A 27,623-nucleotide genomic window follows, 5' to 3' on the forward strand; every position below is an offset into this window, starting at 1 on the left:
AACCTTGGCCCTCTGGGCATTATTGGAAAATAGTATAACAACAACAACAACAACAACAACAACAACCTGCTCTTCACCTGAAGGTCCCAAGGTGGGTTACAGCATTAAAATACAATTTTAAAAGTAATTTAAAACAACTCCCATCATGCATGAGCATTGGATGTGCCAACTAGCAATGGATGAGATATGTAGTCCAATAACATCTAGAGGGGTGCAGGTTTCCTACCCATGATCTATAAACAGGGGTGGGGAACCTCTGGGCCAGGGGCTGGATACAGACCACCAAGCCTGTACACAGAAAAATCTCTGTCTTTGTAGTTTAAAATTATTTAGCCACCTCTCCTCTACCCTGACCCTGAAACGTCTCCCTAATTTTCAATATTTTTCGGACCAGGCAATGGTGGCTGCACATCTCCAGGGACAAATGATTTGTGGTCCTCTTCCTTTGCAACAGTCCCTGTCTCCATCCATTTCCACCTTAAGTACCAACTTAATCAAACACTTAAACCTTCTAACATGCAGCTCACTGGCAAAATGTCTCCATATTCAAATTTCCTGTTTAGTGGCTTCTGTCCCTTTTGATGATAGCTGAGCGAACTCTGAAGGAAGTGAGGAGCAAAGGAAAAAGGGAAATTTCTTTCTAGATATATTAATTAGCACAAAGGGCAGGTGCAGCCATTAAATCTGCAGTTGCAAATCTTCAGCTTTTGGGCTGACGGGAGCACCAGGCCCCTAGGCGACAGGCTCATCCCACCCGGAATGCGATTGCTCCTTGTAAATGGCAGTATGTTTCCTAGAGTAAATGGGGATTTAAAAAAAAAAATACCTTTGGCCCAGTCTGGCCAGGCATCCCTCGAGCGCCGTCGCTTCCAGCACGTCCCTAAAAAGAGAGGGGAAGAAATTAAGGTACAAAGCTAGGGTTACCAGACGTCCCCGTTTCCCAGGGACAGTCCCCGGATTTGTGAATAAGTCCCTGGACAAATTCCATCCCTGGAATGTCCCCGGATTTCATCTAATGTCCCTGGGAAATGCAGCAACGGCAGTCTCAGCAGCCTGGAGCAGTTAGCTCCTGACCCCAGCAACTAAGCTGTGAAGGGAGGCTTCATGCTGCCTATCAGAGCAGCCTCCCAACTCCTACTTGCATGCAAGCAGGAGGAGGCAGATAGGCAACAGTAAGCCTCCTTTCCCAGCTGAGAGATCCCTGCCCCCTCCTGCATGCACGCAAGTAGGAATGGGATTGGGGCTGCTCCAATGGGAAGGGAGGCATCGCACTGCCAGAGCCTCGCCACTGCCGCTCTCGGCCCTCCTTCTCCGCCTTCCATGCCTGACCCACCGCGCACCACTTCCCCACCCCCATCAAACAACCAACAACTCAGGGGCTGCCCAGGCTCATGGAGAAAGGAGATAGAAGCCTCGGAGGAAGAGGAAACATGGCGGTTGAAGTCAAGGTGGCGGCGGCCCCTCTGCCACTGCCATCACTGCAGCATCAACGTCCTGAACGTGTAGTATATATGTATGTATGCATGTATTTATTTATTTAAAGTGTCCCCAGATTCATTGGGGAAAAAATCTGGTAACCTTATACAAAGCACCAACACTAGCAAGGCATCAAAGGGCACATCACTATGACTTTGATCATGGTTAGCTGAATGGCTCGGTATATGGTGCATTATTCTTATTCCAGAAGAATAAGGATGAATCAACATTACAACAGAAGGAGGTGGACTATACTTTGTTGGGAGTTTTTAAACAGAGGTTGGATGGTCATCTGTCAGGGGTGCTTCAGCTGGGATCCCTGCATTGCAGGGGGGAGGGTTGAAAGACTGTTGGGTCCCTTTCAACTCTACAATTCTATCATTCTCAATTAACTTTGATGGATTGAATTCTATCATTCTATGAACTTGGAACATGGACTCTCCTTCACTGGAGGTTTTTAAGCATAATGACACCTCTCAGGGATTCCTTAGCTGTTATTTCTGCATTGCAGAGGGTTGCACAGGATGATCCTTGGGGCCCCTTCCAATTCTACAGCTCTTTGAGAGCAGGACAGAACATGGGGGACCAGCACAGCTCACAATCCCGATCACAGAATAGGTCCATGGAACACCATTCCAAAGAGATGATAATTTCAGTATTGATGGGTTCTGCCAAGATCAGCAGTGCAAATATGTGCCCAATGGCCTCTTAAGTTTTCAATTAAACACACAAGGACTGGCCACTAACTCAAATTAAGCAGAGAGAAATCAACTGCGAGAGTCACATGTTTCTGCAGAAAGCCTTGACAAAAGGATCTGCTTCCCTCTTACATAATGCAACTCAGGAACAGCTGGAGGTGCAGATGGCGGTACCTCCACTGAATAGGAATTAGAAATGGATACCTGCGTTTTCCCAAAAGTGAATTTGCTGTGAACTTGGGGAGTCAGGAATCCCTCCCTAAAGGAAGCCAAAGGGGGTCAACAGTGCCATTGATAGCGCCCCTGCTTCTGCCCCTCTGAACTCTGTTTGCTGCTCTGGATCCTAATTTTGGTGCTGACTGAATCTCATATCACCCTCCCAACCAACCATCTTTAGGGCTGGACAGAGGCTGGAGACCAATCCAGCAGCTGCAAAGCAGGATAATTGAAGGCCAACCAAATCCAGGCCCTGAACCGATTCAGGGGGCCTTCCACAGTCACGCAGCCAGGAGAGGTTTCCCCACAATTAAACATGCCTGCACACATCCTTCTCCCCACACTTTGCCACCAGACTGCCCTCTTTTGACAGCTCCAGATCACTCTGTGTGGACCCAATACATAAGACCATACCAAGCATGCTTTTAATCTCACTGCACACATACTCGTCGTCCTGGTTTCCCCGATGGGCCTGGAGGTCCTTGTACCCCTCGTGGTCCCTGAAACAAATGGAACAGAGCATGGGAAAAAAAGATAAGCATAGGAACACACAAAGCTGCTGTATATGGAGGCAGACCAATGATTCATCCACCATGCCAGTGAGGACTGAATTTGGGATATGCTCTACCATGTGCCGTTCTCATAAAAAATAAAGTAAGATTCTAGTCCTCACTGCTCTGAATAAAGGGATGATTTAATACATTTAGGCACCAGGCAGAAACATTCCTCTTTTCACATGCATTTGGCTAATCAAACAATCTATGGCTATTTAAACTGTGGGGTGGGTGGGTACGTCCTTGTTGCATGTTATTATGGTATGTATTTTTGTCTTTTTATATCGTAAACTGCCCTGTAATCTTCAGACGAAGGGCAGTACAGTAGAGAGAGAGATAGATAAAACTTTATTCGCACTAGCCAATGGCCATAGCAACAGTAAAACATTACAATATATGCAGAAAAGGAAATTTGATATAAGAGCACAATTTAAAGTCCTGAATCAGCAGTCAGTTAGTGGCCCTTATTCTGATTGCCCCTGCTATGAACCTAGCAACCTTTGCTGTTATCTGCTCATTTTGATCTGATAGAAGAAAGGACATTGTGGCAGTGGTTGAGCGCCCTGGGATGGTTAGTACGAGTGGGGTGAGGATCTCATTCCTCAGGTCTTAGTGCAGTACAGTATAGAAATTTAATAAATAATAGTAAAGTTAGTAAGCTGCCTTACACCAAGTCAGATCATTGGTCCACTGAATTCAAGTATTGTCTACATTGAGTGTCAGTGGCTTTGTGTGGTTTCAGACAGGAGATGTTGGGGATTATACCTAGGGCCTTCTGCATGCCAAACAGATGCTCTCCTGCTGAGCTATGGATATTCCCAGTTACTTGCGATAATAGGACCAGGAACATAGGAATTTGCCTACACAGAGACAGACCATTTGTCAACCTAGCTCAGTACTGAAGGGATTTCTGATGATATTTTGATATGCTTGCCCCTGAATGATTGCCCCTCATCTAAAAAGGAAATAAGGCTCCAGTCCTCATGAACCTGAGCAGATGACACGGATTGAACCTGGGACCTTCTGCATGGAAAGCCAATGCTCTGCCACTGAGCTACAGCCCTTCCCTCAAGTGAATCACAAAGGAGGGCATGGATGCAAAACCTAGTGAGGGCCACTGACGCAGTCATCCTGGCTCCATGTGGTAAAGGTAAAGGGGCCCCTGACCATTAGGTCCAGTCGTGGCCAACTCTGGGGTTGCGGAACTCATCTCGCTTTATTGGCTGAGGGAGCTGGCGTACAGCTTCTGGGTCATGTGGCCAGCATGACTAAGCCGCTTCTGGTGAACCAAGGCAGCGCACAGAAACACCATTTCCCTTCCTGCCAGAGCGGTACCTTTTCATCTACTTGCACTTTGACGTGCTTTCGAACTGCTAGGTTCGCAGGAGCAGGGACCGAGCAACAGGAGCTCACCCCGTCGTGGGGATTCGAACCGCCGACCTTCTGATTGGCAAGTCCTGTGGTTTAACCCACAGCGCCACCCGTGTCCCTGGCTCCGTGTGGTACCTATGTGCAAAGAGCAACATCTTTGCCCTGCAAGGTGGAAAGGGATAAGCACAGTTTATCACCAGCCCCAGAGCACTTAAGCCTCCTAAAGGTATTTCATTTTGTTATATGCAGTGAGATGAAGGCATTGAACAGGCAACTCAGAAGGCAAAGTAAGAGGATAATAGCTTCCTCTAACTACTCTCTTCAAGCTCCACATTCAGATTAATTTGTAGGGACGGCCCTTTAGGGCTTATTAAGCTGCTAGGTATCCATATCCTTTCTGAGATAAATGGAGCAGCCTTTCTTAGGAGGGCAAAGTCGCACGCGCACACCTCGTAAGTAAAAAAGGCTCTATTGTGTATTATTTAAATTAATGGCAGAGCTTGCGAGTCAGATCTTTCCTTGTGATCCATCCTGGGAGGAGGTGAGTTAAACGTCACCTGCCTATCTGGACCTAGTCAACAGAGGCTTTTCAAAATGAGTGTGTTGATTGATTAAAGAAAGTACAATGTGGTGGATCAGTTAGAGTGCTGCACTAGGACCTAGGAGACCAGGTTTCAATTTTTTACTCAATCATGAAGCTCACTGGGTGACCTTGGGCCAGTCACTGCCTTTCAGCCTGACCTACCTCACAGGGTTGTTGTGGGGATAAAATGAAGAGCAGAAGAACTATGTAAGCCGCCTTGAGCTCCATGGAGAAAAAGGTGGGCTATAAATGCAACAAACAAACAAACAAACAAACAAACAAACAAACCAACCAACCTGCGGTCCCATGTCTCCTGATTCACCTTTTATGCCTCCACTGCCTGGGGGTCCCTAAGAGAAGAGGAATATTCAGAAAAAAAGGGGAAAGGAACAAACTGAAAAATTAATCAGTAAATTCTTAGCCCACCCCAACACCCCACCCCAGCCAACTCTTCTCATTCCTGGATGATGGTTACTGGTGATTTTGGCATCCTTTCCATGCCCAAATCACCACTTTTTGCAAGCAATTTCCCACTCATAACAATGCACATCATTTGCACCAACGTGTGCATCGTAATGCGCGTTTCCCCCCTGCAGCCCCATGCGTATTGTTACATGCCACTCTCAATTTCTGCTGAGTGGTAAGAAGACTCCAGGAGGTTACAGATGCTTACCCAGAGTTTGTGCTTCCATTGGGAAAGCAGGACACAGGAGAGACTAGTGTCTTTAAGAAACACAGCTTGTTTTACACATATTTACACCTAGAGCCTTCAGTGGAGGCGGGTGCAGAACATTATGTCCCAAGATTGTCTCTTATTGCTCCTCTAGTAGTCTTCCCAAAGCCCCTCCCCCTCTACTCACAGCTTGTCCCAAACTCCAGCCCCTTTAAAATGGAGAGGTGGTTTGCTGAACCACCATTCAAAGCCACCAGCACTACTTCCTCACTTTCCTGCCTGCTGCTGCAGACTGCAGAACGTGATGACAGCCTCAGGTTTTTATGTATACAGAAAGATATAAAATAGCGAGCTTTGCACTGCTTACTTACCATGGGGCCTGGCCTTCCAGTAAGACCCATTGGGCCTGCTGGTCCTCTCAGCGCCAACTGTGGGGGGGGGGGGAGAGAGAGAAAAGAGGGTGTGAAAATGGCACTTGCAGTTGTCACCTTGCTAGAGTTGCCTGCCAACCAGAGGACATAGCTGCTTGTGGTGGTGAAGCCATATGGTGCTCTCTGAATTAGGTTTACTCAGAAGTAATTCCTCTGGGTTGTTACCCAGCTAAATTCTACTCAGAGAAGAACCCCTGAAATGAATCAACCTAAGGTAGTCATTTCCATTAATTTTGAGGGGTCTACTCTGCGTAGGAAAAGCATTGGTTAGAAAACCCAGCGACTTTCCTTTTCTAGACAATTTATATGCTATCCCAATTGTCAGTTAAAATGATAAAATCAGAATGCAGCTGGGACTTTTTTTTTTAAGCCTCAAGAAAACATGGGGGGGGGGGGGTAAACAGGGAGCCTTCAGTGTGGCAGGCCCTGCCCAATGGAACTCCCCACCAGTGGAAGTTTGGCAGAAACCAACCATACCTTCTTTTAGAACTCTTCTGAAAACTGTCTTCCATGGATCTGCCTTTGCAATTACGAATCATTTCCTTTCATATTAACCAACCAGTATTTATTGATTTCATTATATAAATACATTATATAGTATTTTGGACACTACCTTGGTGAAAGTGTTGACGATAAATATGTGGGGGCTTCCATTTTGCTCAGTCTGGAAGCTACAGTTAGTGCAGGATACTGCAGCATGATAGCTGACAGGAGCAAGGCCTTGTCACCACGTAGCACCTGTGCTCAGAGATCTGCACTAGTTATTGATCTGCTACCGGGCCGTATTCAAGGTGTTGCCATTAGCATATAACGCCCTTAACAACTTGGGACCAAGTTATCTGAAGTGTGCATGCACACGAAAGCTCATACCAATAACAAACTTAATTGGTCTCTAAGGTGCTACTGGAGGGAATTTTTTTATTTTGATCACTTTGATCAGTGGAATTGACGCTATTACAGGGGCCGCCGCATAAATACCCTGTCCGCATTTGTATGAATTCAATATTTTAGTGCGGCGGCGCCTAGACTTTGGACCTCCCTGCCTATTGACACCAGTCTATTCAGTGCCCGCTAGAAATATTCTTGCTTAGAAAAGCCACCCTAGATGTTCAGAAAGTTGATGTGTGTTTGAGTCCATATATATATATATATATATATATATATATATATATATATATATATATACCTATTGTTAATTCAGCTTTTCAAAAGTCTTAAATTATTGTGGTTAACTTTTGTTAGTAAGAATTGTTATCAGTTTATCTTTTTCTAAAATCACTTTGAGATTCTTTTTACAATCGTGCGGCACATACATTTTATGGAATAAATACCGTATTTTTTGCTCTATAAGACTCACTTTTCCCCTCCTAAAAAGTAAGGGGAAATGTGTGTGCATCTTATGGAGTGAATGCAGGCTGCGCAGCTATCCCAGAAGCCAGAACAGCAAGAGGGATTGCTGCTTTTACTGCGCAGCGATCCCTCTTGCTGTTCTGGCTTCTGAGATTCAAATTTATTTTTTTCCCCTCCTCCAAAAACTAGGTGCGTCTTGTGGTCTGGTGCGTCTTATAGAGCAAAAAATACGGTAAATACGTAATAAATAGGTAAATGCGACATTTACAGGAGTAGAATCTTGGGACTAGAGAGCAGATCTAGGAATAGCAGCTCCTTGTTTGTACCCTGATGCCAGGCTTCCTGCAACCTGGTGCTCCCTATATATTTATTTGGACTACAACTCCCATCACCCCTGAATATTGATGGCAATGACCAGGGCTGATGGGACTTGGATTCCAACAACACCTACAGAGTGCCTTGTTGGGGAACGCTGCCCTCTATGAAAAGAGCAAGGATCCAGAACTTCAGAAATTGTCACAGTCTAGGGATCTTTGGTTTTTTTGTTTTTTGTTTTCAACTACTAATTAAAAAGTCATGTAGCTAGGCCAGAGTCAATAAATCTTTTGGCAGGTAATGGGCCTGTCCGCACTTTATAACGTCGCCAGGACAAATTTGTTCCATTGCAAGAATTCAATCCCTTAAAAGACCTGTAATTATCTGTGTTCTCCAGTAATTAAAATCCAACCAAGGGCTGCAATCATAATGCATTGGGGAGGGGGAGCGGCAGCGGAGAGAAGTGCAAGATAATTTAGTGAGCTGTGTGCTGTGAGTTTAACTAAACTGCTCCACCATTAAAAGGCCAATGGGGGGAAAGTCACTGCTTTGGTCTTAGGAAGCCAAATCCAAAGTATGGAGAAATATATATAAAGTGAAAAGCAAAGAACAATTAGCTGATATCGGTGGGATTTGAGACCTGGCTTAAATTTCATGCAGCCACACAGAACACAGAAAACTGCCTTACACTGAGTCTGAGCATTGGTCCATCTAGCTGAGTACAATCTGCACTGACTGACATTGTGTTTCCAAAGTTCTAGATAGGAGGTCTCTCCCTGCCCTACTGGAAATTCCTGGGATCAAACCTGGGACCTTCTGCATGCAAAGCTTGGGCCCTGGCACTGAGCTGTGGTCCATCCCCTAAAAAGTAAGATTCTAGTCCTCATAGTTCTGAATACAGGGGCTGAGGTAAGTAGGAAGCCTTATGCAGAGTCAGACCCTTGGTCCATCTTACTCCATATTGTCAGGAAATGCCAGGAATGCTGACTGGAAATGCCTTTCTAGAGCCACAAGTAGGGGAAATTTCCAGCCCTACCTGGAGATGCCATTGGGGACTGAACCCGGGACCTTCTGCTTATAAAGGAGATACTCTGTGCCTGAGCTATGGCCCTTTCCCTGAGCCTAGGATCTGAGCAGGCCACTTGAATGCTAAAATAGTGACTTCCAGAGCCAGACAATACTGTTCTACAAACTTCCATGAATGGTGTTGCCAGACCTCCTAGTCTGACCTGAAACTTCCCTCTTTGCCTGGTCCCCTTCAGGTATCAGGGGGAGGTCTTGAATCTCCAGGTGGGCAGAAGTGCCTTTGATAATAATTTGCAAGCTTCAGCCCACCAGGAGCTGGCTACAAAGTGGTAGAGGGTTGCCTTCCTCCGGCCCCCTCTCCCAATTAACCTCCATCTCCAGGGACTATGGGTGACAGTCTCTTTATTATTATTATTTTTAAAAGGAAGACTGCAAATGCAGCTTGAAAACTTCATCCAGGCAAGATAGCACTGCAAATTATAGCACAGACACTCTGGCTGGGTCTGCCCTCTTCTGCTCCCTTCTCCCAATTAACCTCTGTCTCCAGGGTCCACTGCAATGACATCACCTGGGTTACCCCCCCCCCCGCCAAGTCTCAGGGTTTGAATCCTGAAATATCAGAGGCTGGTAAGTTGCTGACCTGGCAACCCTGCCCAGGAATGCCTGACCTTGTGTATCCTTGCCTAGTCACTTCAATTCTCAGGAGAGGCACTCTTAGGGTTGCTGTATGCTCCTGAGATTCATCTTACATTGATTAAAAGCAGGGTGTTTAGCATGGTAGCACCTTTCTTTTGGAATGCATCCTGAGCAAACAGCAAGCAGATGTCTACACTAATGTCATGCAGGTGCCTGCCTAAACCTCCCCTGCTCACACAGCCTTTCCCTGAGGGGTGATCCAGCTATATCTGGCATACTCAGCTGAGCATAGAATTATAGAACTGGTGAGTTGGAAGGGACCCAAGGGTTATCTAGCCCAACCCCCTGCAATGCAGGAATCAGAGCTCATCAGCTGATGGGTGATATATTTCGTAGTTGTTTTACGAACACAAATTTCATTACTGCTTTTATGCCATCCACCACCATGCGAACGAAGTAGAGAGAAGCTGGCCCAGTGTCCCACATGCCAAAGTGGCGCCTGTCACTTACCCGGGCTTGTTGGAGGATGGCTTGTGCCTGGGACTCTTGAGCAGACACCATGGGGCCTTTCGAGCCGCTATCACCTCCCCCGCTGAACCGAAACTGAAGTGGAGAAAGCAGAAAGAAGAGGATCAGTTGGAGAATGACATCCTTTTTTGGGGTGGGGTGAGGTGGGAAGGACAACATTATCTCACTTCTGGAGGGCTGCTGGGAATGAGAGTAGATTGGTAGCACCATTCCCAACAGGACATTGTAGGGGGCAAAAAACCCCACCTGCTGTTTCAAGTGGCTGTGAGATTTACTTTTTGATTGTAAAGGAAAGACGTGTGTGTCACCTGGTCTAATAATCTTCTGCCACCTCATCTTTCAACAGTCAGGTCTTTCCCCCCACTGACAGTCACTGGAATTCTCCTCCACACAGCCAAATGACCTTAAGATGCTGTATCAGGTAACAGCAAGTGCCTGTGTGAAAAAAGTTGTCTTTATACTGTAGTTGCAAACTGCCAAAATTGCCAGTTAACGGGTGCTCACCGGCAGCATCAACATAGTCCCAGGAGGTCCTGGCAAACCATCTGCCCCAGGCAGGCCTGCTCGTCCAGGAGGCCCCTGCAAATTGAACAGAACATAGAACAGGTGTTAAAAACTTTGGACAATGCAACTATTTGGGGTTTATTAACGGTGCAGACTCTGACCCGGATGTGCACCAGAAATAATGCTTGCGCATGCACACATGCGCACAAACTATTTCCGGTGCTCCTCTGACCCGGAAGTGGGCAGCCGTGCAGAGCAGCACCGGTAAGAGCAGGCAGCAGGGGTCGCTGCGGGCCGGATAAACGGGTCCCTCGGGCCTTATCCGGCCCCCGGGCCTTAGTTTGGGGACCCCTGTCATAGTGAATCTTCCTTTATTCACTAAATTATAAACCATCTCACAAATGTTACTTCAGGACGCAAGAGGAGCCCTGCTGGATCAGGCCAAAGGGGGCTCATCTAATCCACCATCCTGTTCTCACAGTGGCCAACCAGAAGATCCACTGGGAACTCTTATGTTATTTTGAAAAGCAGACCGAACAAATCCCACTCCTCTCCCTCCTCTGCCCTGAAGTGCAAGTCCTGTCCCTCCTCCCCCAAACAAAGTCAGAGGGAATTGAGGCCCACAGCTGGGTGGAGCCACCAAGGGAGCTGGCTGCCCCAGCCCCTTCCGAAAGGACAAGCTGCAGTATTGACTTCCTTACAAGGCAGGATTGATGCTGCATGGCTGAGTCTTTCATGCTCTGTCATGTCACAACCGTGGGGAAGATTATTACTGGGCCCTCGAAGAGTCGTAAATACAAGAGGCTGCATCGGAAAAGCAATAGCTCAGTGCCACCCGTTTGACAGACCCAACCCTCAACAGGATTGGGAGCAGAAGGAAGGCCCGGGAGAAAACAAATGATAATGTGAACAAAGGACAGAGAGTCAGAGCACTGGTCAAACTAGCTCAGGGTTGTCTGCACTGACTGGTAGAGAATCTCCTGGGTTTCAAGCAAGGGGTATTCCCAGCCCTACCTGAAGATGCCAGAATTGAACTTGGGAAGATGGGAAGTGCTCTACAACTGAGCTACATCCCTTCCCATAAAAATAAACAAGGTTCTAGTCCCTATGGTTCCAAATCAAGGGCAGATTTAAATAGCAATGTAAGAAGCCAACTTATTCCAAGTCAGATGCTTGGGTCCAGATAGCTCAAGATTTCCTACACTGACTGGCAACAGCTTTGCAGGGTTTCAAGTTGGAGGTCTCTTTTCTGGGGATTCAGTCTGGGACCTTGCACATGCAAAGCAGATACTCTGCCCTTCCCCAAATCCCTCACCCAAATTATAGCAATCGCCTGATTTTTCAGACTAGAGCACAACTTGATCAGGATGTTTTTTATAGTGGCCAGGTCTCACCCCAGGCTTTTTCTGGCCTATTGCTGTCCAAGGGGTTATTGGGTTGGTAGACAACCATTCCATCTTTGGGCCAAAAGCCTGCGTTTTCTCCTCCATCTGCATCTTTCTTGGGGCAAGGTGACTGGCCAGGTTTGTAGGTCTGGACAAAAATAGGGGTCTTGGATGCCATACAAAAGGGACAGTCCCTGGAAAACAGGGACATTTGGATCCCATTGAAATGCACCATTGAAATGGACCAATGGTATGATCAGTTCTTATTAGAGGATTCAGAATGAAGTTTGCTAAGTTGTGGGTGAACATATCAGAAGACACAGCGATTCTTCAACAGCTCTTGTTTATTCACAGGCCAGAACAGAACTGAACTGAAGGGTTCAGCCAGCCTGCTTATATAGAGCTCCACTACCACGCAACTGTAACAACTTTCTGTAACTATCCAATCACTGAACATCACTTTCAATCCCTTATTTGCATATGTGGACCTGAGTGAAAACTATCTACAGTATCCCCCTGCTGGCCCAGAGTGAAAACTTCAGTACATAATAAAGTTTATTCTCCTAGGGATGTACAAAGGCATCATATTCCACCCTGTATTCATCACATCCAGGACTGTTTCCATTCCACTGCAATGCGTCTTCCACCAGAAGCTATGCTATTCATCTCACTATGCACTGTGGTGAAATTACACGAATAACACAATTAATTACTTAAATTGCATCACCATTGTGTTATTTATAGAATCCCAGGGATGGATCGCAAGTGGAGAGAGTGCTGTTGTGCTCAGAATCTGCTTGCACACTGGACCAGATGAGCCCCTGGCCTGATCTAGCAATCTCTTCTCATAAATTCTTTCGGAGCATTTGTTGTGATTTTTAAAAATACTTTTGCAATGTCATGAATGAGCACCATATTCCTTTTTCTTTTAAAATAAAGGGATTTGTAATCCCTTTAATAGATGCAAAGCATACTTATTTGTTTAGAAAAAACAGTTGCACATTGTCTTGAACCAGACAGAAGGGAAACCTGATCAGAAACAAAGAAGCCCAAAAATTATCTCTCTGAGGTCATGATATACCCAGGCCTGCTTCAGCTAAAGCACAGATGAGATTCCTCCTCATTTCTGGGAGCAGAGAGAGAGGAATTTCTCTAAAATTTGAAATTTTAGGAGAGGGAGGATGCTGATTTAAAAAAAAAAATTAAAGAAAAGAAAGAAAACTGGGTATCAACCAGGGAATGCAGACATTTGTAAGCTGTGGAAAGAGCCACACACTGCCCCCTGCTGGCCACATTTCCTCAATGCAATGTGAGATGGCATCATTTCCAAGATGTTCAAGGAATTGCAGTCTTTGAGAAGATGCAGAGAGTGCCTTAAATGTTTAAAATACTTTAAAATGGGGGGGACTACCTGTACCTTGTAAATATGGTACGGTGCAATCTCTCCCAAAAGCATCAATTAAATAACTTATTTTTAGGGAGGGTTTTGTATCGCTCCCCACCCACTTAATGAAAGGTTAAAATAAACGAAATATATTTTTGTAATGTTCAGTGCAGCTCAATTTTAAGAAAGTCTAAAACAATCACCCAGAAACTGCTTGCAGTGTTGCAAGGATGCCACTAGGTGTCAGGCCTAAATCAATTGCTGTAAAACAGATGTGACAGTAATACTCATCTACTAAGGAAACCCAGTAGGTCTCTTTGAATCCCTCCATGATTGTTACAAAATATAAGCAAAATGTTACAAATACATGCATACATATATATTTCAAATAAGCACATATATATGAAAAAGGAACATAGGAGAAAAAAGAAGAAAAGAAAAAAGAAGAAAAAATAAAAAGAAAAGAAGAAGAAGAAATGTTGGAAGAATTTCTTCCAAGTTTATTCTTCAGATATCTCAATATGAAAATAATAATAAAATTTCATTGATTGACTTCCATCGCTTACACTGCACTTCCTATATACATTTTAAGCAGGATTGTGTCTGTTATTCCGTATTTTTCCCATACAATCTCACACAAATTGAATCCCTGCATGTTTGCATTTCTAAGGTGCACAATCATCTTCCCACCATTGGACATCAGCATATGCCCAGACAGGGGCAGAAGAAGGGGGGTGCGGTGGGTGTGAGCCGCCCCGGATGTCACCACTGAGGGGGGTGACAAAATGCCAGGCGGCACTTACCGCGGGGCCTGCAGAGCACCTGAGCTGTGCGTCTCTCCTGGGAGAGAAGCGGTGACTTGGGCGTGCGCAGGCTCTGCGCTGCCCAAACGGTCTGACTGATGCCTCCCCCCCAGCTGTAGGACAGATGAGTGGGAGAAGGCAGGCAGACCCCGGAGACCCTGAGGTGCACCCCACCCCTGTGGCGCACTACCCCAGGCGCCCTCCACCACTGTGCTCAGAGGAACTAGGAATGTGCCATGATTTTGTCACACTAGACAGCAAGATGAATAACCGTTGTTTGGTTTTCATGGGAAACAAACTGCAGTGGAAGGGAAATGGTGCTTCATGCAACAAATGCAAGTGGGAAGAAAAACGAGGCCTTCTTATATCTCCAATCATAGCAGAATCATAGAACTGAAAGAGTTGGAAGGGACACCAAAGGTAATCTAGCCCACTCCCTGCAATGCAGGGATCTCAACTAAAGCATCTCCATCCAGCCTCAGCTTAAAAACCTCCAAATGAAGGAGAGTTCACAATCTTCCAAAGGAGTCCATTCCACTGTCAGACAGCTCTTACTGTCAGAAAATTATTCCTGGTGTTTGGTAGCAATCTCCTCTCTTGTAACTCAAAGCTATTGGTTTGGGTCCTACCCACCGGAGCAGGAGAAAACAAGCTTGCTCCATCTTCCATGGGAAAGCCCTTGGGATATTTGGAGATGGCTATTGTATTGTGAGGAGGAATTAAAGAACATCTTAATGAGGGTGAAAGAGGAGAGCGCAGAATATGGTCTGGAGCTCAACATCAAAAAAACTAAGATCATGGCCACTGGTCCCATCACCTCCTGGCAAATAGATGGGGAAGAAATGGAGGCAGTGAGAGATTTTACTTTCTTGGGCTCCATGATCACTGCAGATGGTGACAGCAGTCACGAAATTAAAAGACGCCTGCTCCTTGGGAGAAAGGCGATGGCAAACCTAGACAGCATCTTAAAAAGCAGAGACATCACCTTGCTGACAAAGGTCCGTATAGTTAAAGCTATGGTTTTCCCAGTAGTGATGTATGGAAGTGAGAGCTGAACCATAAAGAAGGCTGATCGCCGAAGAATTGATGCTTTTGAATTATGGTGCTGGAGGAGACTCTTGAGAGTCCCATGGACTGCAAGAAGATCAAACCTATCCATTCTTAAGGAAATCAGCCCTGAGTGTTCACTGGAAGGACAGATCCTGAAGCTGAGACTCCAATATTTTGGCCACCTCATGAGAAGAGAAGACTCCCTAGGAAAGATTGCGGGCACAAGGAGAAGGGGATGACAGAGGACAAGATGGTTGGATAGTGTTCTTGAAGCTACCAACATGAGTTTGACCAAACTGCGGGAGGCCGTGGAAGACAGAAGTGCCTGGCGTGCTCTGGTCCATGGGGTCATGAAGAGTTGGGCACGACTAAATGACTAGACAACAATGTATCTCCTCTCAGTCTCCTCTTTACCATCTTACATCCCTAGGTACAACCTGAAATGTGTGTTTGTGTGTTGTGCATTACCGATTGCATATAACTATGCGCACACAATATAACATGGTATATTGACTGCTGCCTGCAGATTAATCTGCATTGTTTATTGAACAAGAGCTCTAAAACCATGTCACATGGGCTTAGAGTAGGTGTCATAAGAAAGGCATCCAGAGTTGCTTTTGAACCTCAGGCAGAAACAATTGCCAGCCCAGGAAATAATCCAAACTGAGCAGAAAATTTATCCCAGATTATTACACCAATGGCAGGGGTGGGGAGGATCCTTTTAGAAGAAACAGATTGCATACTGGAGCTCCTCCTGCTGGCCACTGTCAGAATCCCATAGGGAGCCTTCTCCCTGCAACTACATGGCATCCAGGGAACAAGGAGGAAGTGACAGCCACTAATTGGATGGCTTTCAAAGAAGATTGGACGAATGCATGGAGGAGGAGAGGGCTATTGATGACTACTAGCCAGGGTGGTTATGCAGTGCCCTCCACAGCCGGAGGTAGTAATGTTTCTGAATAGCAGGAAACCATGTGAATGGGAGAGGGCTCTTGTGCTCAGGTCCTGCTTGCTGTTTTCTCACAGGCAACTGTCCAGCCATTGTGAGAACAGGCTGCTGGGCTAGATGGGCCATGGGCCTGATCCAGCATGCTCTCCTTATGTTCAAAAACTCAATTTAAGCATGCTTTAAAAAACAACAAAATACATTATCTTACAAATGCAAGCATCGTATTGCAACAGAAGCCCATGTCAATTGTCGTGGTCCAAGTATGATCTGGACACTGGGTAGTAATAATAGTAACAAAGAAGTTTTCTTGAGTTTGCTCTGGCAGGCCAGCAAAGGAAACCGCCATTTCCCATGAAATCTAATTTTGGTGTGAATCAAATTTGCTTAGAATGTTGTCCAGCGTGATTTATGCTAACATATTTCAACTCAACTTTTGAACATTTACTTCTGATTCAGCTTCAGCCAGAATCTCCTTAGGGAACAACTTCCCGTGGAGAAATTGGGCCCAAACTACCTATCTCCCTATGTGAACCTGCCCAGTCACTTTGCTCCTTGAGAAAGAAGATCTTCTCAGTCCCGTCAATGTCAGAGGTGTGGTTAGTGGTGATTTCAGATCAAGGCAGAAAAATTATTTGCAGAAAGACAGCAGCAGCATTTTGTACTAGGGCTCACTCCCTGTGCTCTGAGCATCGGGAATTTGCAAGATAACTCACCCTTTCGCCAGGATCTCCAACTTGACCCATTGGACCAGTCGTACCTGGAGGACCTGGAAGACCCTGATGTGGAAGGAAAAAAGAAGGAAAATTAGCTGCAAGACAAAAGGAAGTGTGTGTGTGTGTGTGTGTGTGTGTGTGTGCGCGCGTGCATGCATGCACACATTGAACAGGAAAAGTATGAGAAGGATGTGTTTACTTTAGCATGGTCAAATTGACCTCACAAGGCTTGCAGAACCATGCCCATCATATGGAAGTAATTGAACCCAGAGAACAGCTGCACTCAGGCAGCAGTCAAAAGACACACAAAGAGACAAGGTTGTGCTAAGTGAGAGAAAATAGGGGGAAAGCACAGAATATATAGGTCATATTTTGCAACTCACCGCTGGTCCTTCTGGCCCAGATGGGCCCTCAATGAGCATCCCCTGAAACAGAGAAAGAGATTGAAATCATTTAACAAACAGGCCAGTGGGGAATCTAAACTTGTTTTTTTTTAAAAAAAATAAAAAATTCTGCAGTCTAAAAACTGAATTCTGCAATAGTACAAAATTGCATATTTTGAATAACAGAGTTGGAACAGGCTCAGAAAAGGGCAACCCAAATGATCAAGGGGATGGAGCAACTCCCCTATGAGGAAAGGGTGCAGTAGTTGAGACAAAAGGTGAGTAAGATAGAACTGTACAAAACTGCATGGTGTGGAGAAAGTGGATAGAGAAGAGATTCTCTCCCTCTCTCATAACAGAAGAACTTGTAGTCATATAGTGCAGCCGAATCAGGACAGATGAAAGAGTTACTCATGCAGTGCATAGTTAAACTGTGGAACTCCCTCCTGCAGGAGGCTGTGATGGTCGCTAGCTTGGATGGCTTTCAAAGAGGTTTAGACAAATGCATTGAGGTCAGAGCTATCAATGGCTACTAGCCGCAATGGCTATGTACTGCTTCCACAGCTGGAGGCAGAATCACTTCTGAATCCTAGTTGCTGGAAACTGCAAGAGGGAAGAGTTGCTGTTCTGCTCAGATCCTGCCTGGGGGCTTCCCATTTGGGGCATCTGGCTGGCCACTGTAGGAACAGGATGGTGGACTAGGTGCTTAATCCAACAACTTCTTATTTTTCTTGTGTTCTTCCTCCGTAGCAGCTGCTGCTTTTACCCCCTTATGCACTGCAAAAACGACAGGGTTGCAAGATCCTGCTGCACGTTGAGCTCAAGAAAACTGGCACACACAGTGGCCATTCTGAAAAGTACAGTAAGCAGCTGAAATGCAACCCCCACCCACCCAAAAAAACCCAAGGCCTCAACTTCAAGTAAATGTATTATGTAGTGACTTGCAGGGCCTCTGTGGAGTTGAAGAGGGGAGGGGGAAGGCATCCAGCGAGCCTAGCTTGGAATGCAACTAAGCCTGATAAGGAGTGCATTAATAAAAAAAAAAAAGCAAAAAGCTCCAGAATGTTTCTTTTTTTGGACAGTGGAGAGATAGAGAAAATACAAGCATTTGGTCTTGTTTACATTCTAGCAGCCTCTCGGTGGTCTGGCATTTTCAAACCCTGCTCAGAGCTGCCAAATTCTTATGCAACTGTTTTCAGCAGATCCCCCTCCATGCTGAGGGCATCTCTAATTTTTCTCTATTGCGCGCACACACACACACACACTAGTGTTTCAGCTGCAAGCTCCCTCGGAGACAGGGGTGAGGGAAGAATGGGAGGCAGCTAGAAAACAGTTAAGAGGAGGAGTTGGTTCTGACTTCATTTCCCCTTGTAGGGAAATCATCAGGGAGAAGCAGCAAACGGAGACCTTTCAACTTTGCAAGTCAGACAAGGTTGCTGTTACTTTGGCTGGTCTGCCAGGAAAAAAACTGGGTTAATTAGGTCGCTAGTGTACAGAAAATGTTAGATGGGGAGGACTGAGCTGGAAAAACAGAGTTGCTTTTTTTCCTTTTTACGGAACAGAGAAGGCAATAGCCATTGAAAGGGTGTGGAAGCAGCTGGGCTGAGGAACCTAAGAGCCTGCTGGATCAGGCCAAAGGCAGCCCACCTAGTCCAGCATCCTGTTCTCACAGCGGCTAACCAGATGCCAACAGGGGAAACCTGCAAGCAGGACCTGAGTGCAAAAGCAGCTCTTCCCTCCTGCGGTTTCCAGCAACTGGTATTCAAGAAGCAGCGTTGACTGCCTCCAACCGCAGTGGTAGAATGTAGCCATTGTGGTTAGTAGTCATTGATGGCCTTCCCTTCTATGAATTGGTTTAATAAGACCTGAGATTGCATGTAACAGATGCCATTGTTTTGTCATGTCCCCCCACATAAACAATTCTGTGCAAATTTAAAAAAGACGGGAACTTCAACATCAGAGAGAAAAGATCCAGCTCAGTCCACTCCCTCCTACTGTATTAGTTTTCCTCTTGCAGGGATTTTTTCTTCTAGACTTCTCCTTGCAGGAATTTTTTTTTAGCCTTAAGGGAGGATCTCCAAATTGCAGCCTGAAGTTATTCAGCACTAAGCACTCTGCAACTTCATTCCTGCCTCTGTTGTCCAGAACCTAGGTCAGATCCAATATGGAGATGTACAGTGGTGACAGCAGCCAGATGTTGTAGCAACCAGAATTGCAATGAAAATTATCAAGGAGGTCAGAGTGACTCCCCTGTGAGGAACAGTTTCAGCGTTTGGGATTTTTTAGCTTAGAGAAAATGTAAGTAAGAGGCAACATGATAGAAGTTTATAATATTATGCAAGTCATGATGAAAGTTTCCTTCCTGTCTCATAGCACTAGATGTGGACATCCAAATAAAGCTGGGTGTTGGAAGATGATGAATAAAACAAAGGCCTTCTTCACACAGCACATAATTTAACTGTAGTGCTCTCTCTCACAGGAGGCAGGCATGGCCACCAGATTGTATGTCTTTAAAAGAGGATGAGACAAATTCATGGAGGAGAGGGCTATTGATGGCCACTAGCCAGGGTCACTATGCTCTTCCTCCGTGGTCAGAGGAAGCAATGCTGAATACCAGCTGCTGGAAACTGCAGGCAGGGAGAGGGCTCTTGTGGTCTGCACCTCCTTTGAGGACTTTCTATTGGGCATCTGGATGGCCACTGTGATAAGAAGATGCTGGACTAGATGGGCCATTATGTTCTTATTTCTATACCTGAAGGAGCGTCTCCACCCCCATCATTCTGCCCAGATGCTGAGGTCCAGTGCTGAGGGCCTTCTGGTGGTTCCCTCATTGCGAGAAGCAAAGCTACAGGGAACGAGGCAAGGGCCTTCTCAGTAGTGGCACCCACCCTGTGGAATGCCCTCCCATCAGATGTCAAAGAGATAAACAACTACCTGACATTTAGAAGACATCTGAAGGCAACCCTGTTCAGGGAAGTTTTTAATGTGTGACATTTGATGTATTTTTAATCCTTGTTGGAAGCCGCCCAGAGTGGCTGGGGAAACCCAGCCAGATGGGCGGGGTATAAATAATAAATTTATTATTATTATTATTATTATTATTAGGCAGAGAACTTTTGGAGGCTGGGAAAGGAGAAGACAGAAAGATAGGATAGACTTCTACCCTGCCACCAAACTACAGAAATGCAGAACAGATTGCTTTGCAGTTATCCCTTCTTGTTACTGGAGAACCTCTTGCAACTATTTCAGCGGTTGAGAACTTATGCAGTCCATGGGCTCCGTTCTACTCAGAGCAGCCTTCCAGGGGTCATATGTCAACGGTGCATAGGGTTGCCATACGTCCGAATTTTCCCGGACACGTCCAGAATACTGCAGTCAGCAGCAGTGTCCAGGCCAAAATTGGGGAAATGTCCGGGAAAATCCAGCCGTATAGCTACCCATGTCAGCAGTGCCATTTTTGCAGTTTTTAAATAAAAATAGCTCAAAAATTTGGTGGGAGGGTTTTTTTTTTTTTTGCGATTTTGCCCAAAAAGCTCAACAACTTTGGGCAAAACTAAAAAAAGAGAGAGGAAGCTCACAACTTTTCTGTCCAGATTTTCACTGTTTGAAATATGGCAGCCCTAGTGGTGGACAGGGCCAGAAGCAAAAAAAAACCTAGGTGGAGCAGCAGGTGTGGGCAGGTCCAAATACACAAACACATTCCCATCCTGGCTAGCAAGAGACATTATCACAGCTCAAGGACATATTCCAAATAGGCAAAAACACTCAAGGAGATTATGGGTCGAGGCCCTCTGTCCTGAGAGCCAGACAGAGCAGCCCAGAGGGCCACATTTGACCTGCAGGCTTGAGGTTTCCCCATCCTTGCCCTGGTTTGATAAATTGATGGATTTCTAAATGTTATCATTGCACAATTTCCACATGAATTCTCAAGCTGCAAGGCAAAGGCAAAGCGACAGCTCTTACCGGTTCAATTATGGCTGGCTCCCCTTTCTGTCCCTTTTCACCTCGTGGCCCACCAATCTGCAGCAGACACAGGAAACAAAAGCAAGAACTCACTGAACAATGAGCATTGCTCCACTTCATTGGCTACATTCATTGCCACCAAATCGATTGCCACCAAGCAGAGTGTTGCAGAAGCAGAACATCTCATCTGTCCAATGAGACTCTGACATCTACATATTTTTTAAAACAGATCCTTTTAGGAAAAACAACTCAGAAAGAAAATATTTTATCTACCTATCTCAGTTTTTAACAGCTTACTAGGCCACCATAATACGAAGCGAGGAAAGTGTTTTGCTCCAGACTCTAGCCCAGTCAATTATAAATAAGTAATCCAGGCTCCTGGAAGAACCCACCTGGAAGAATCCACCTGCCTCTTAGTCCCACTGCAATCCCACTGTCTCCCCAGGGGGCACAACTGCTCATCTTCGGAACCACTGCACTAATCCAAGGCACTGGCTTCACCTCCACACAGCATGGACTGTGAAGTCCAGTCTCCTCGTTTCTCAAGGAACCAAGTCTTCCCTTACCCCTTCATAAATCGTGTCCTGGTTAGCAGGCATGCCGGGTCCAATGTCCGGAGAATCTGTCCGGTCATAGTTGCCGTAATAGTACCCATCTTCATACTCTGTGAGGGTCTCCTCCGTGAAGTCCTTGTTGGGATCTTCTCCTCCTTCACGCCCTTGTTCTGCATCCTAAGTGGAAGAGAACAGAAAACAGGAGGCGCTAAGACCTTTTCCTCCAAGCCAGAGGGATTTCCAGATTTCATACCATCAGTGGACCATTCCAGTATAAGCTTATGCATACCAAAGCTGTTGCTGGTTGCAGAGGATTCTAGAACATAAGTTTGGGGGGTAGCACATTTTAGCTGTGATTCCTGCAATTCAGGGAGTTGGGCTAGATGGCCTTTGGGTTCCCTTCCAACTCTACAATTCTATGATTCATTAATTTCCCAAAATTCATAACAACCTTACAGCAGTTTATGCAAAGAATAGCATAATGACTATTTAAAACTCTCAAAAAAATAATTAAAGTCAATGGTAAGCTAAAGGCTAGATTAAAACACCTGTCAACATTTCACATGTCTGAAAAGGTTTGCCCAAACAAAAATATTTTTAGCAGGTGCCAAAAAGAGTACAGCAAAGACACCTGCCTGATGTCAAGGGAAGATAGCTCCAAAGTATAGGTGCTGCCACACTAAATTATGGATTTATTGTAGATTAGGCCTTACTGCTGCCCCACATGAACAGAAACCCAACTGAATACTCTCGTTGTAAAATCTGAAAAGAAGGAACTCATCACGAGGACATGCCACCCCACTCAAGCAGCATAGCTACACCTCCAAGGTTTGAAAATGCAGGCAGCTGTGTTGATCCAGGTATGCATAATGTTCCCCTGCAAAAGAGCAGCGGTCCTTAGCATAATCACCAATTTACTAGGATCCACCATCAGCCATCAACTTTCTAAAATGCAACTTAAAGACAACTTCAGAACCCATGAGGCAGTTCAAGAATGTGGGCTGTAGCCAATGTTAGTCCTACACAGAGTAGACTCATCTGAAACTGACTGGCCTCAACAATTACAAGCCATGATGGCTATGCTCTGCCTCCATGGTAATGCTTCTGAGCACCAGCTGCTGGAAACCACAAGAGAGGGTGCTGATCTTGTGCTCAGGCAACTGTAAGAACAGGATGTTGGACTAGATGGGCCAATGGCCTGATCTAGCAGGTTCTCCTTATGACAAAATCAGGCCTGTTAATTCTAGTGGGTTTACTCTAGGTAGAACTTGATTGGGTTAACAACCCAAAATGCCTGGGCTACAGACCGAGCCAGAACATGGATCATAGTTTTGAGGCCACAAAGAATTACATTGGTTCCGTTGAGGGTGATCACTGTGCTGGTAGGGACCTCCACCTCGACGCCGCCCTCTGGGAGCTTATCAAGGTCATCATAGCTGATATCTTCATCAGGGAGTGGAGTGTAATATTCATCAATTATGGTTCCATAATTATATTCATCCACCAGGGGATCCTCTACGCTTTCTTTCACCGTGGTCTCCTCTTGAGTTCTCTCCACAATGGGTGGGGATGCTGTAGATGGAGGGGCAAGTTCCTGTTTCCACAAAAATAAGAGGCCACAGTTACCTGATATTTGAGGATACCTTTTCTTAGGATGCACACAAGCTAGGAGACACATGCCCTTATACACTGTTAGCACCACAGCATGTCAGAAGAATCAAACTGGCTGATACCTGTGCCCCCTAATTAATTAAACAGATATTTAAAATATGAAAAGGAATAGTTTATTGATTTCTGGCCAGCCAAGCCTAAACCATACCACACACTCATCATATTAACAGACAAATCACAAAGCAAAAAAATAAGCATCAAAGTAAGTACATTGTCATAAAAGACTCGTTCACAAAACTTCCCCCACAAAATCAGAACAACAAATCCATTTTATTCAGTGTGATCTTTAGGTGCAATCAATGGCTCTCACTTCTCTGAATCCTGTTTAACAAATGTGACGGTTCTATATGACTAGTTGAGAAAGATACCTGCTATTTTCTCTTTCTCATCTACACACATCTTGTAAATATATTCCTATATAAATAAACCCTTTGAACTCCAGAAACTGTAAGTGATTATTCCAGTCTAATTCATCCAAGCTTCAAGCTCTCCTAACACAGGGTATATACTCTGTTAAGAATTGTACCATGCTCTCCCCTTTAAAGCAGATAGCCGTGAAATATTTATATATGCCGTTCTGAGCCCTATAGTGCCCGCATCACCTGCAGAGCATTTAACCTATATTCTGTCAAAAGCCATCTCAGCCTGTGTAAATGAACAAGGGGCAAATCAGGGGGTACCGTTCCAGGAATAATACTAAAATCTTTGCACGTTGGATTGGGTTGGCACCCCAGAAAGAGAGCCATCCAGCTCTGTATATCAATATCACATAATAACCATCTGGAAACATCTGCCTGAGCCCAGGCATGACCTCCTGCAGTGCCCTGTTACCTGATCTCAGAGGGGGCACTGCTACTTACAGGACACCCCACTTTAGGATTTATAAAGGCTAGGATATTTCACCCCCTACACCATTGGCTTAGTGCTGCAACATGTCAAAAGAGTAAAAATAGATGACATCCGTGTCCCTTATGAATTAAATTGTTATTTCAAAGAGTATCTTAATACAAGGGCTTACGGAAGCCACTCTGGGAGAACCAATAGCATCTCTACACCCTACGCCACAGGGAAAGCGTCTTCAAACATGGCCTATGTTTCTATGCCATGTGCGCAGCATCTGAAAATAGGGGGGAGGGGGCTGGATTGGAACCAGTTCACCAATCCAGCTGCGGCCCCCCTGTTCCATACCTCAGTGGTTTCAGCCCTTTCCCGTGCCACTTCTTCAGTATCTGTAGTTGGGGTCGTAGGTGGTACCACTTTGCCTGTGTCATCTGTGTCCTCATAGTAGGGATATTCGTAGTAGTAAGTTTCTCCTTCCACTTCGAGGTTCCCATCTCCATCTGGGTACTGCAAGGCAGAAAGCACAGCAGCTAGAACATGGGGAGGCTGCGAGGCATTGTCACCACCATCCACAGTTTCACTGTCAGGATCAGAAGAGGCAAAAGGAGGAACCTCTTCGCACAGCACAGACTTAAGTTGTGGGATTTGTTGCCCACAAGCTATAGTGATGGCCACCAACCTGGATGGCTTTAAAATGATGGATTAGACGAACATCTGGAAAGGAAAAGGCTATCAACATCTACTAACCACAGTGGCCAAGTTCAGATACAAGTCAGATACAATATGCCTTTAATTACCAGTTCCTGGGAATCACAAGTGGGGGGGGGGAAGGGTGCTCTATTGGGTTCAGGTCTTGCCTGTGGGTTTCCTATTTGGGGCATTTGGTTGGCCACTGTGAGAACAGGATGGTGGACTTTAATGGGACTGATCTAGAAAGGCTCTTCTAACCTAAATATCTGCAAATGAAATAGAGATGGCTGAAGCGGAGCCTCGTTTGGGAGTGGATGTGTTAGTCAACGAAATCTTGTGTGAGTGTAGACTCCATGGAACAGTCTGCTCATTGCAGTTAAAAGCCAAGGCTCCTGCCCATTAATGCTTTTTTCCATTTTTTATTTTCTTTTGCTCTAGCTTAGGCTGCATACCCACCATACATTTAAAGCTCATCCCACATAATATTAGTAGTATTAGTAGTAATAGCTGTAGTTTAAGGGACGCGGGTGGTGCTGTGGTCTAAACCACAGAGCCTAGGACTTGCCAATCAGAATGTTGGTGGTTCGAATCCCCACGACGGGGTGAGCTCCCGTTGCTTGGTCCCTGCTCCTGCCAACCTAGCAGTTCAAAAGTACGTCAAAGTGCAAGTAGATAAATAGGGAAGGTAAACAGCATTTCTGTGCGCTGCTCTGGTTCGCCAGAAGCAGCTTAGTCATGCTGGCCACATGACCCAGAAATTGTACACCGGCTCCCTCAGCCAGTAAAGCGAGATGAGCGCCGCAACCCCAGAGTCATCCACAACTGGACCTAATGGTCAGGGTCCCTTTACCTAAGGGTGCTGGAGACTGTAGCTTTGCAAGCGTGAACTACCATTCCTAGGATTCTTTGCAGCAAGGAATATGCTTTGAATGCATGGTTTATATGCTTACACAAAGTCTGTTACACTTGCTTGTACACACAGCCCATGTTAAAAAAAAAACCACTTAGAATTTGTTAACCACTTAGAATTTTCGTAGGTACTTAAAGCAAAAAAAAATCAGGGTGGTATTCACCTAAGTTTGGCTCTGAGTAGACCCATTAAAATTAATTTCAGTGGGTCTACCCTGATTCGAATGGTATCTAAAACAGACTGGAGTGGGTTTATGAATAAACCCATGTGAAACTGAAGCAGAGGTAGATCACTCCCTCCCCATAGAAAAGTGGTGTGTGTTTTTGGGGGAAGGGGTGGTTTCAGCTCATCACTCCACTTCCATGAAGGGGTTGCACTGGAGTTGCCTTGCCATCCCTTGCTCTGGATTGCATGGGGAGCCAGCAGGCTGCCTCCAGATTTTGCACCGACATTGTGACAGTCGTTCATCTCTTTCCACTTACGTATTCATCAGGGTTGGGGTCCTGGGACTGCGGCGCATCTGGGACAGCTGTGTCACAATCCGGGCTGTAGTGCTCACAATAGTCGTAGGCTGCTCGGTGGTCTGCTACCACGAAGAGCTGCTGGATGTCACCCTGGGAGGAGAGAGACGGAAAAGATGCAGATGACACAAAAGGATGGGACACCACACTGTGGCAAGGCGGACACCGGCCATCTATAATGAGTTGAAGAAAATGTTTAAGATCCCATTCACTAAAAGACCCGAGGCATTTTTATTAGGAATCATGACATCAGAGATCAAGAATAAAATCAGACCATTATTCATGTATTCAACAACTGCAGCAAGGATTCTAATAGCAAGAAATTGGAAAAGTGATACCATCCCTTCAAAGATTGAATGGCGAGCCAAATTAATAGAGTATTTACAGCTAGCAAGGAGAACTGGGACAGTGAGAGGAAACTCAACACAAGATGTTACGTAATAAGGAATGGATTAAGGAACATCTCAAAGGGTACTGTGATAATAAACGTTTCCTGGCAGATATCCAATGAGTCTTGTGATATAAGGAAGTATTTTAAAAAGTTTAAATTAAGATATAGAAAAATATTAATAAGAAATTGTGTAAAAAAAACTGAATGCAAAATAGTACAATGGGTTTAGTTCTTTTTTCTTATAGAATGTTTGTACTGTATGTTTGTTTTGTGTGTATTTTCAGATATCTTGTTTAATAAAGTTTATTAAGAGAGAGAGAGAGAGAGAGAGAGACAGAAGATGGACACCATCCCCATCACCTGGGCTGAGGGCAGGGAACTGTTTTTTATTGTCAAGGGCTGCATACCCTTTTTTTATTATTACAGTGGTATCTCAGGTTAAGAACTTAATTCGTTCTTTTTTTTTTAATTTCTCTTTATTAATTTTCATACACACATATACACACATATGTACAGAAAGTAAATTCTTTGCAAAAAAAACACAATAATAAGAACAACATAACTTAATTATAAGGGAAAAAAAAAAAAACCCAAAGACAAACATGTAAGTTATTGACTTCCCTCCACCTCAGTTTTGGGTTATGTAGTACATTTTTTCCCGCAGTTTATCTTTAATACTTTTGTATGTCAAAGGGTTATATTAAGCCTACTGTGATCTTTGGATTTTTAAAATCTACTTCAATATAGGTTATGAATTTATTCCATTCTTTAATAAACTTTGTTTCTTTCTGATCTCTGATTTTTTGTGTTAATTTTGCCAATTCTGAATATTCAAATAATTTACTTTGCCAATCTCTTACTGTTGGGATATTGGTTGATTTCCAATTTTGGGCGATTAAAATTCTAGCAGCTGTTGTTGCGTACTGGAATAAGGTTTGGTCCTCTTTCTTAATTTCATTGCCAATCATTCCCAGAAGAAAATTTTCAGGTTTTTTAACAAAAGTATATTTAAACATTTTTTTTAGTTCATTATAAATGAGCTCCCAGAAGTTCTT

The 27,623-nt window shown here is 44.9% G+C and overlaps 1 protein-coding gene across 3 annotated transcripts in view; it reads right to left on the reverse strand.

Annotated features, from left to right (window-relative positions):
- COL5A1 (collagen type V alpha 1 chain) overlaps positions 1 to 27,623 on the reverse strand; it is a 181,835-nt gene that overhangs the window by 75,745 nt on the left and 78,467 nt on the right. For all 3 annotated transcript variants that reach the window (XM_081846883.1, XM_081846885.1, XM_081846884.1), the window contains exons 5-17: positions 26,139 to 26,270; positions 24,405 to 24,563; positions 22,897 to 23,139; positions 21,558 to 21,722; positions 20,992 to 21,048; positions 17,029 to 17,070; positions 16,646 to 16,708; positions 10,362 to 10,436; positions 9,840 to 9,932; positions 5,943 to 5,999; positions 5,195 to 5,248; positions 2,837 to 2,890; positions 827 to 880 (exon numbers count right to left, since the gene is read on the reverse strand). In XM_081846883.1, the coding sequence (XP_081703009.1) occupies positions 827 to 880; positions 2,837 to 2,890; positions 5,195 to 5,248; positions 5,943 to 5,999; positions 9,840 to 9,932; positions 10,362 to 10,436; positions 16,646 to 16,708; positions 17,029 to 17,070; positions 20,992 to 21,048; positions 21,558 to 21,722; positions 22,897 to 23,139; positions 24,405 to 24,563; positions 26,139 to 26,270 (1,248 nt within the window). The remainder of the gene's footprint in view (positions 1 to 826; positions 881 to 2,836; positions 2,891 to 5,194; positions 5,249 to 5,942; positions 6,000 to 9,839; positions 9,933 to 10,361; positions 10,437 to 16,645; positions 16,709 to 17,028; positions 17,071 to 20,991; positions 21,049 to 21,557; positions 21,723 to 22,896; positions 23,140 to 24,404; positions 24,564 to 26,138; positions 26,271 to 27,623) is intronic.

The sequence above is a fragment of the Podarcis erhardii genome, assembly GCF_964252035.2.
Source record: "Podarcis erhardii genome assembly, chromosome: Z".
In the NCBI taxonomy this organism is placed as follows: Eukaryota; Metazoa; Chordata; class Lepidosauria; order Squamata; family Lacertidae; genus Podarcis; species Podarcis erhardii.